This window comes from Salmo trutta, chromosome 35 (assembly GCF_901001165.1).
Source record: "Salmo trutta chromosome 35, fSalTru1.1, whole genome shotgun sequence".
Classification (NCBI taxonomy): Eukaryota; Metazoa; Chordata; class Actinopteri; order Salmoniformes; family Salmonidae; genus Salmo; species Salmo trutta.
Window position 1 is genome coordinate 14,972,414 of NC_042991.1, and position 10,147 is coordinate 14,982,560.

At 40.7% G+C, this 10,147-nt stretch overlaps 1 protein-coding gene across 1 annotated transcript; it reads left to right on the plus strand.

The window, feature by feature from the left end:
- The first annotated feature begins 1,112 nt into the window (after nucleotides 1-1,112).
- LOC115174668 (potassium channel subfamily K member 1) lies at nucleotides 1,113-6,620 on the plus strand. The gene is made up of 3 exons (XM_029733427.1): nucleotides 1,113-1,770; nucleotides 2,383-2,787; nucleotides 4,613-6,620. Exons 1-3 carry the CDS (start codon nucleotides 1,434-1,436, stop codon nucleotides 4,861-4,863), a joined length of 993 nt encoding a protein of 330 aa, XP_029589287.1. The 5' UTR covers nucleotides 1,113-1,433; the 3' UTR covers nucleotides 4,864-6,620.
- The last annotated feature ends 3,527 nt before the right edge of the window (nucleotides 6,621-10,147 follow it).

The following is a 10,147-nucleotide window of genomic DNA, read 5'->3' on the forward strand; positions in this document are numbered from 1 at the left end:
ATTAGCTAACGTTGTCCGTGATGAGATTTGAATATGCAACATTTGGGTTGCGAGATGTTCGCATTATACGCCTACCCATCCACCCTGACCAACCACCCTACTTTTGTTTTTGCCTTAAGTAACCATCTGTCTTGTGTAACCATACCAAACATAACATATAGTATCATACTACATGGAGTGTCTCAGATTTATGTACAGAATATTACGAAATGCTCTGAGACCAGGTTGGACCCTGCGATAGACTAGCCTCCTGTCCAAGGGGTGTACTTGTACATCAAGCTGCCTCTCGCTACAGAAACAGGAGATCGGCTCATAGGGCAGGAGCCTTTCTCTCTCGCACAAGCCAAGGCTCATGCAAGGTTATACTTACTGTTTTGATTGATTGTATTACTATTTATTGATTGCACTTCATATTTTAAATGTGTATTTTTAGATTATTCTATAGGGCTCATTTAAAAAAGAGACATGAATCTCAATATGATTCCCTGTTGAAATAAAGGTTAAATAAATAAATTGCAATTTTGTTGTTTTTCAAATCCCAGATTGCCTTTTTAAGATACTTTATAAAGAGATAATGCTTAAAGAACATTTTTATGGAATGGTTTTCCTTGAGCACTAGTACAGATCATAACAATCAAAGTGCTGCCATGTGATGCATTTGTTTCATTGTTAACATATTTTTTGGTGGGCCACCTACAGATGGCTTCAATTGAATTGCCTGATGTGAATGTAAAGTAACAAACGAATTGTTTAAATGAGAATTCAGACAATATCTTCCAATACACCTGTCTCAATCACAGGTCAAAAATATACGTATTCTGCCTCCATCTAGTGGGGGAAGAAAGGTGTAGGCAGGAATGGGCATACAAAAAAATACAATTGTTATATATACTGTATATACAACATTGTTTTAACCAACAATGTATTTAATTACGAAATAGGGTTTTGGGTGTGTGCGTTAAAAATGCTGTCATGCAGGAGAGACTATAAGGACACAGCTTGCGCTTAAACCGACTAGCCAAAACCTAAAGCTAACCCTTGCCATAACACATTCTGAAATTAAATATTGGTTTAGGCGACAGGCGGGCCCTTATAGCCTTTTCCCTGTCATGCACTAGAGCAACAGAGTGATAACAACCAGCCCCAACCGGCAAGACCGGCTGCCCTGCAACCACACACCTCTCCTGTAAAGCCTACCTGGTCCAGTGAGAACCAACGACGTCACGAGTCCCGTCCTCAGGACAGGTCGCGCGTCACCTTGACTAGGGTTGTATCATGGAATGAGGAAAAGAAGATCACACCATCTGGACAGAATACTTTTAGATATTAACTCTCATCGATATCAACTATCAGTAATGTGAAAATTAGACATAATAAATTGACCGCATCACAGAATTTGAAAGAAACAGTTGTAAGTCAGGTCCAGTTTCAGAATGTACCGCCAGTGCGCGTGTCTGGTGGAACGACACCGGTCAGAGCTGAGTTTCGCATTGCTGTTGTCAGGCTATGCGCTCTACCTGATTCTTGGCGCATGGGTCTTCTCCGCCGTTGAGCTTCCATATGAGCAACGGCTGCGCGAAGAGCTGGAGACCGCCCGGAAAAAGTTTCTCTGGGACAACGCGTGCGTGTCTGACGAACGGCTCGAGGAGCTTCTGACCCGCGCGCTGCATGCCAATAACTACGGCGTGTCGGTGCTCGGTAACGCTAGCGAAAACAACTGGGACTTCATCTCCTCTCTGTTCTTTACCAGCACAGTTCTAACCACCACAGGTAGGTTTAGGTGGGTTGGTCAGTGTGATTTTTAACCGTTGCTAAAATGTAGTTATTTAAAGTTTGTTTCACCTTCTCAAGATGGGTATCACAAAGCAGGATCACTACTAGATAACTGTGAAAACATTAAGATGAATTTAATAAGCCTGCAGCTTATGGGTTGTTTGAAGTGTCAGGTCAATGTACCCCTTTCAATGTACCCCTTCCATGGATAAGTAGGGATGCTGAGGGTGCTGCAGCACCTCCTGAAAAATCAGAATAATATATATATATTTTCTTGTTCACAAAGTAATGCACTCGGCCTTTACTAGTCCTGTATTAGTGGACTGATATGTCTGTAGCACAGGCAAAAACGTTTTAAACCCCACCAAAGTACTATGCATGGCCATTTCAAGCCTTCCTATGAATAAACAAATAGACTCTAAATGTAATCAGCAGCATCATACACCTTATTTCTTTGAAGGGGAACTAATGGCAAAATTCAATATCTCTAATTCTGCTAAATATATATATATATTTTCAGTGAAAGTGGATAAATGTACCTGAGCCAGGCTGTCAGCCTCCAGGATAGGTATTACATTTAAAAAGATGTGTGTGTGCGTGTTGTTGCAGGCTATGGTCACACTGTACCACTGTCAGATGGAGGAAAGGCATTCTGTGTGTTCTACTCTCTCCTCGGAATCCCCGTCACTCTCCTCTTCCTTTCCGCCCTGGTACAAAGAATTATGGTCCTGGTGACACGCCGGCCTGTGGCGTACCTTCACCTGCGATGGGGCGTGTCCAAACCAAAGTTTGCCGCTGTCCATGCGGCATGTCTATCCGTTGTTGCAGCACTGCTCCTCTTCCTCCTACCAGCGGTAGTGTTCTGCAGGCTGGAGCCTCTATGGAGCTACCTGGAGTCCCTCTACTTCTGCTTCATCTCGCTAACTACAATTGGCCTAGGAGACTATGTACCTGGAGAGACTCACAATACCGTTCCCAACTCTCACCGCACGCTATATAAGCTGGCTATTACACGTAAGTTACTATAACACAACCATAACCTAACCATAGCAAAGCCGTGAACCCCAGCCCTCACTGCTATTTACCTTGTCAAAGATACTAATGAAAAAGCAAGATAGATCGCCTGCCCTACTGCCATGCAACAATAGATTCCATAGATGAGAAATATAATCTGTTCAATGCAGTTTGATGTCACCTTAAGTGTATACAGTGTATAAAAAAAGAGTGCACACTGTTTCATGATTGATTCTCAATTTCGGAGGTTCTATACTTCAGGTGGATGGATGTTTCGTAGATGTAAGTTGGCAATCTAGCACCTAAATGCAGAATCCTTGGTGTAATACATGAAGGTGGTGAAGGTCACGTGATTCTGGCTTTGGCGAATGTGCAGTCTTTTTGCGAGGGGTGGGGTAGCTGCACTACCACTGTTATAACCAGCCCTACTATCCATGATGCAACACTGACCATGACCCCAAAGTACGGTGCACTACAGTCTTTAGCCATGTCCTATAAGTTATTTTTCAAAATGGAAACATCACTCAGCGGTGGAAAAAGTACCCAATTATCATACTTAAGTAAAAGTAAAGATACCTTAATAGAAAATGACTCAAGTAAAAGTGAAAGTCACCCAGTACAATACTACTCGAGTAAAAGTATTTGGTTTTAAATATAATTAAGTATTAAAAGTCAATATAATTGCTAAAATATACTTAAGTATCTAAAGTAAAAGTATAAATCATTTCACATTCCTTATATTAATTTACGGATAGCCAGGGGCACACTCCCAACACTCAGACATAATTTACAAACCAAGCATTTGTGTTTAGTAGGGATGACCAGGGATGTTCTCTTGATAAGTGTGTGAATTTGACCATTTTCCTGTCCTGCTAAGCATTCGAAATGTAAAGAGTACTTTTGGGTGTCAAGGAAAATGTGTGGAGTAAAAATGTACATTATTTTCGTTAGGAATGCAGTGGAGTAACCAGTACGGAAAAACCAGTACGGTTAAATGTATGAAATGCATTCACTACTGTAAGTCGCTCTGGATAAGAGCATCTGCTAAATGACTCAAATGTAAATGTAAAAATGAGTAAAAGTAAAAGTTGTCAAAAATATAAATAGTCAAGTAAATTACAGATACCCCCCAAAAAACGACATAAGTAGTATGTTAAAGTATTTTTTACTTACTTTAGTACTTTACACCACTGGCTCCACTGGAGTAGCTCCGATGCAATAATTGATGTAATAACATTTTGACAGCAAGCACTCTTCATCGGGGTATCATGAGTTATAATAACCATAAACTAACCATAATAACTAGGGCGGTCAAACGCTAAGTTATTTCCAGGATTTGCTGTGATTAATCATGATTAATTCTGAATTTGCTTAAATTAAGCAGAAATTAAGATTTTTCATAATTAAAAAAAATATATTGATGACATGATTTGGTCTAAGGTAATGGTTAGCAAAATTAGATAAATTGAAAAAATACTTTATTTAACCTCAAAGTGAACTTGTTTTTAGCTTGCATTGTTGTTTTTAGCTGTATAGATTGGGTATTTGGGATGTTGTCAGTGTATTTAGAAGGGTTACAGACAAGGTGATTAATCACGATAAAAAATTATAGGGCACTAAAATTACAAAAAGTTAACTCGAGTTAACTTATTAACTCTGACAGCCCTAATAATAACACAATCATAACCCCAACCACATGCTATAGTCTAGCCATCACTTGTAAGTTACTATAACCATAACAGAACCACCAATGAATTACTATATCAGGTTCATGTGTGATTAATCTTATTCTCCCCCGTTTCTCGTCACTCTCCCTCTGTGTTAGTGTACCTGTTGCTGGGCTTGGTGTGTCTGTTGGTGGTGGTGGAGACGTGTTGTGAGCTGCCACAGCTGAAGAGCTTCAGGAAGAGATTCTACAGAGAAAATAATGCTCCAGAGTCAGAGACCAGAGACCAGGAGGAGTTTAGCAGCACAGAACATGATCAAATGACTGACCACCTAACTGATCAGCTGACCTTCTCCTCAGTGTCCGCCCAGGCTGCCTCCCTCCGCCAGGACAACACCCCCTGGCAATAGAATAAAATAGATACTTCACTGTGTATTGATGAGAATGGAAATTTGTCTTCTGCCTTATGCCCCTCCTCTCTCTCACACACACACACACACACACACACACACACACGTTGAGATGCAGCCGCAATGCAGCGCCCCTGAAAGGAGAGCCATTGTGGGGGGTTAAAATGTCTTGCTCAAGGGATGGTATATAGGATCAGAAACCAGCAGCCTTCCATCTGCCAGTTCAGTTCCATTCCCATTTTTGTGTCGCCTGGTCCGGGGTTTGAACCAGCAACCTCCCAGCTGTTGGGCACATTCTTTTTGCATCACCTAGTGCTTTGGTTGGGCGGAATTTGCACATTTTAAAGTAGACCATTCCATTGGTGCTAAAGTGAAATCTCCACCAACTAGACAATGCAAAACGAGCGCACCCATAATGTGTGTGTATGTGGGTGTGTGTGTGTGTGTGGGGGGGGGGGGGGGGGTATTGTATGCCCCTGTCTTGTGAGCAGGGTGGTTTTTGGTGCTCTACACTTCCTCATTCAAGCAAATTAGCTATACAGTTTGAATGAGAGATGTGTGGCTAACCAGTGTGTTGTGGGATTGTGATTACTCTAGACCAGGATCTCCCAATCTGTCACTTAAAAAAAATATATATATTCTGGGAGTTGGCATTTCATGGGAGATAGTGTCCCACAGCTAAATAATGCAATTCAGTAAAGGTATAGCTTGAGTGGTAGTGGCGTTGATGGTACTGCCAGGGAGGGAGAAACATCAGTCAGACAGACAGGCCCGGAGTTTTGCATCAGGCACCTGTGTGTCTGAAGTTCACAGCTACTCCTCTGTAGGTAGGCTGGAACATCCACCACCGAATGTGTAGCACCTACCTGGGTGATGCTTCGGCAGATATAAGAGCCTGAGAGACCACCACACCTCAGCAGTAATCAGTAACAGTGTCCTACAAGTCAAGCCTCTGTCATCTCCTCACACCACAGTCAACATCCTTCCAGAAACAGAAGCAGGTGGAATAAAAAGCCGGTGCTGTATTGATCAGGTGTTGATGCATTAATCCCGTGTGGCTCAGTTGGTAGAGCATGGTGTTTGCAACGCCAGGGTTGTGGGTTCGATTCCCACGGAGGACCGGTACGGGGGAAAAAAATTATGAAATGTATGCATTCACTACTGTAAGTCGCTCTGAATAAGAGCGTCTGCTAAATGACTAAAATGAAAATGTTATTCAAATTAGATTAGCCAGCTAGCCAAGTCAAACAGACTTGCCATCGTCAGTCATGCAATTCCACAGGTCACCACCAGATATTTTTGCTTAACCCTCAACTGGTTATCAAAACCCCCCAAAAGTATTTAAAAAAAGAAAAAATATGTAAAAACACTTCACAATTGCAAGAAATATGTACAATATTTACAGAGCTCTATGCCAAGGCTTCCTCACATGTCACGACTTCTGCCGAAGTCGATGCCTCTCCTTGTTCGGGCGGTGCTCGGCGGTCGACATCACCGGTCTTCTAGCCATCATTGATCCATTTTTCATTTTACATTGGTTTTGTCTTGTCTTCCTACACACCTGTTTCCAATCCCATTAATTACATGTTGTGTATTTAACCCTCTGTTTCCCCTCATGTCCTTGTCAGAGATTGTTTGTTGTTATGCTCATGATATTCGATTAGTGCGTGACGGGTTCTTGTACCCACATTTATTTTATTATGTACTTTGGTTTTGGAGGTTTTGTTTTACGTTATTAAACTACTCCATTTATACCAGTTTGATTCTCCTGCGCCTGACTTCCCTGCCACCTACACACACGGCATGATATCACAGGTGAAAAGTGATTGCACGTTTTGAAATCATGCAGCCTCCCGGGTGAGGGTTGGGGTGTGAGCCGGGTGCCCTGTTCAAAGCAGCTGTCGAAGTCTGCTCAAAACAAAGTTTCGTATGTAAAGCACATGGAGAAGGGGGAGACCAAGGTTGGTTGTCAGACCGATTGGTTGTCACAGTGCTCATAGAGAGCAATGGTAATGGCGTTTTTTTTGTAGGCACTAACTCCGCCAAGGCTCGTTGGCCAAGCCTATGGGGAAATTAATTCGGCCTCAGAAATTGCAGCCCAAATAAATGTTTCACAGAGTTCAAGTAACAGACACAGCTCAGCATCAACTGTTCCGAGGAGACTGTGTGAATCAGGCTTTCATGGTCGAATTGCTGCAAAGAAACAACTACTGAAGGACACCAATAATAAGAAAAGACTTGCTTCGGCCAAAAAATACGAGCAATGGACATTAGACCGGTGGAAATTTGTCCTTTGGTATGGAGTCCAAATTGGAGATTTTTGGTTCCAACCGCCGTGTCTTTGTGAGTGCGGTGTGGGTGAATGGAGGATCTCTGCTTGTATATTTCCCACCGTAAAGCATGGAGGAGGAGGTGTTTAGGTGTGGGTTGCTTTGCTTTGCTGGTGACACTGTGATTTATTTAGAATTCAAGGCACACAACCAGCATGGCTACCACAGCATTCTGCAGTGATACGCCATCCCATCTGGTTTGGGCTTAGTGGGACTATCATTTGTTTTTCAACAGGTAAATGACTCAACACACCTCCAGGATGTGTAAGGTCTATTTTACCAAGAAGGAGAGTGATGGAGTGCTGCATCAGATGATTGGCCTCCACAATCCCCCGACCTCAACCAAATTGAGATGGTTTGGGATGAGTCAGACCGCAGAGTGAAGGAAAAGCAGCCAACAAGTGCTCAGCATATGTGGGAACTCCTTCAAGACTGTTGGAAAAGCATTCCAGGTGAAGCTGATTGAGAGAATGCCAATAGTGTGCAAAGCTGTCAAGGCAAAGGGTGGCTATTTGAAGAATCTCAAATATAAAATATAGTTTGATTTGTTTAACCCTTTTTTGGTTACTACATGATTCCATGTGTTATTTCATAGTTTTGATGTCTTCACTATTATTCTACAATGTAGAAAATAGTAAAAATAAAGAAAAACCCTTGAATGAGTAGGTGTTCTAAAACTTTTGACTGGTAGTGTGTATATATATATACACACACACATTTGATATAATGTTTAGGGTGTTCAATCAAAAACGCTTCTTTTGACAAATGGGTAACATACTGTGTGTTTGTTGTGTAGATACTCCTCTAAGAAAAGCCATAGTCCAAACCTCAAGTCTCTATCATAATTCGTTCAAAAGTTACTGGAGAATGGACAAAATTAGGGTGACTAAATCAATGAAGAAAAAAGTGTTCAAAAATCTGGAAAATACCATTAAATCAATTAGGCTGGATGTTGTGCAAGAATTATAAGGCTACCTGACAGTGACAGGCCCCCTCCATTAAACTCGTCAGCTTTCTTCTCGAATCTGGAGGACATAAAACATTATAGAGGAAAGATGGATATAGATTTTTAGACATGACATGTAGTATTTTCATATTTTAGTATCCGCTTTTCAAAATGTGATGTTTTTTAAAGATTTCTCACAAAAACAAGTTTACCATTGTGAAATGACAACTGAGCACTGAGCGTACCGCAAGCGTTCTATTTTCAATGCCTCTTACATTTAACCCTTTACATTTAATTCAGTTCGTGTTATGTTAATTTAGCTTTTTGCGACCGCGGAAACAACTTTGCAGGCGAACACCACAACATGTAAAATCCTGAAAAGTCGCTCTGTCAACAGGTCTCGGTGCTTGTTATTGGATGTATGAATCGTGATACATGAATCGCAACAAATTGGTTCCATTTCAGCAATGGTGTAAAGTAGTCTAGTAAAAATACTTTAATACTAATTAAGTCGTTTTGGGGGTATCTGTACATTACTATTTATATTTTTGAGAGCTTTTACTTCACCACTTTTCTAAAGAAACTGTACTTTTTACGGCATACATTTTCCCTGACACCCAAAAGTACTCCTTACATTTTGAATGCTTTGTAAATGATGTCTGAGTTATGGAGTGTGCCCCTGGCTATCTGTAAATAAAAAAAACACAAGAAAATGGTGCAGCCTGGTTTGTTTAATTTAAGGAATTTGAAATGTTGTATACTTTTACTTTTGATACTTAAATATATTTTAGCAATTATATGTACTTTTTATACTTAAGTATATTTAAAAACAAATACTTTTAGACTTTTACTCAAGTAGTATTTTACTGAGTGACTTTCAATTTTACTTGAGTCATTTTCTCTTAAGATATCTTTACTTTTACTCAATTATGACAATTGGGTACTTTTTACACCACTGCATTTCAGTCTTGTCTTTGGTCACGTTCGCATTGGTCAAACAAACAAAAAACTATGATTTGTTGACAATAGAGCCTCCCACAATGCAGGTGATGGCTACAGGATGAAGTTGTTGAAAAGCAACTACAGAACTTGGGCTGAATCACAAATCACTTTAGCCTTCCATTTGAGCGTCCACGTGTGCCTTTGCCATCTGCACAAGTGTCCCAAAGCTGAGGGAGTAAAAATGATCTAGACTGCAAGACTGCAGGTTTCAGAGCGAAGTGTTATCACAACAAGCACTGCATGTTTGGAGTTTGCACAATTGAATCCAAAAGAATGGAGAGGAGTGTCTAATTATGTGCCACATGCTTATATGTCTGATTTCGAGACTTGACACATTTAACAGATATACTTCCCAAATTAAATGTTTAACGGTTACAGAGGTTAATATTTTGTAAAACTATTTCATTCGTTTTATTATTTAAAAGTGGAAAATGAATTGCATCATTCAAGTCTGGAGTGTGTCCGTAAATTAATGTGTTTATTAAAGCCCATCGCCACTCTCTGTTAAGTCATCCTTAGAGTTTCGTCACAACACTTTGGGATTCACGGCTGCAGTCATGACCTTTGATCACATTATTTTTGTAAACGTTCATGCAGTCGACATGTAGGAGTAAGTCCAAAAAAAATGCCCCAGAATGCAACACACTTTGAAAGACGGTGACCAACGATGGTGAAGGACTTGACAAACGTGATCCGCTCGAATGCATCCATGACCTTCAGAAAGGGATACTGTTTCGTGTAAACAGTGTAATCACCCGCCTCAAACCAGCCATGCATATGCATGTTGATTTCGTCTATCCACACCAGTACCCAATCATTTCCTATTGAGTTTGGATGTAGTAGAGTTTGCAATGTAATATTGTCTCAAATGGAATCAAGGTCTTTGGAAAGTTAACAGCGCCGCCTGCTGGAAATATCACGTGACACCACTGCTACAGGCCTATAAATACCAGTCTCAATATTGAATTTGTTCTTATTGGTATGAAATAATTGAGTTGAAATCCCA

Coding starts and splice junctions, on each gene's coding strand:
- LOC115174668 (XM_029733427.1), top strand. CDS start 1,434: ATGTACCGCCAGTGCGCGTGTCTGGTGGAACGACACCGGTCAGAGCTG. Junction 1,771..2,382: donor CACAGTTCTAACCACCACAG/GTAGGTTTAGGT, acceptor GTGTTGTTGCAG/GCTATGGTCACACTGTACCA. Junction 2,788..4,612: donor ATATAAGCTGGCTATTACAC/GTAAGTTACTAT, acceptor CCTCTGTGTTAG/TGTACCTGTTGCTGGGCTTG.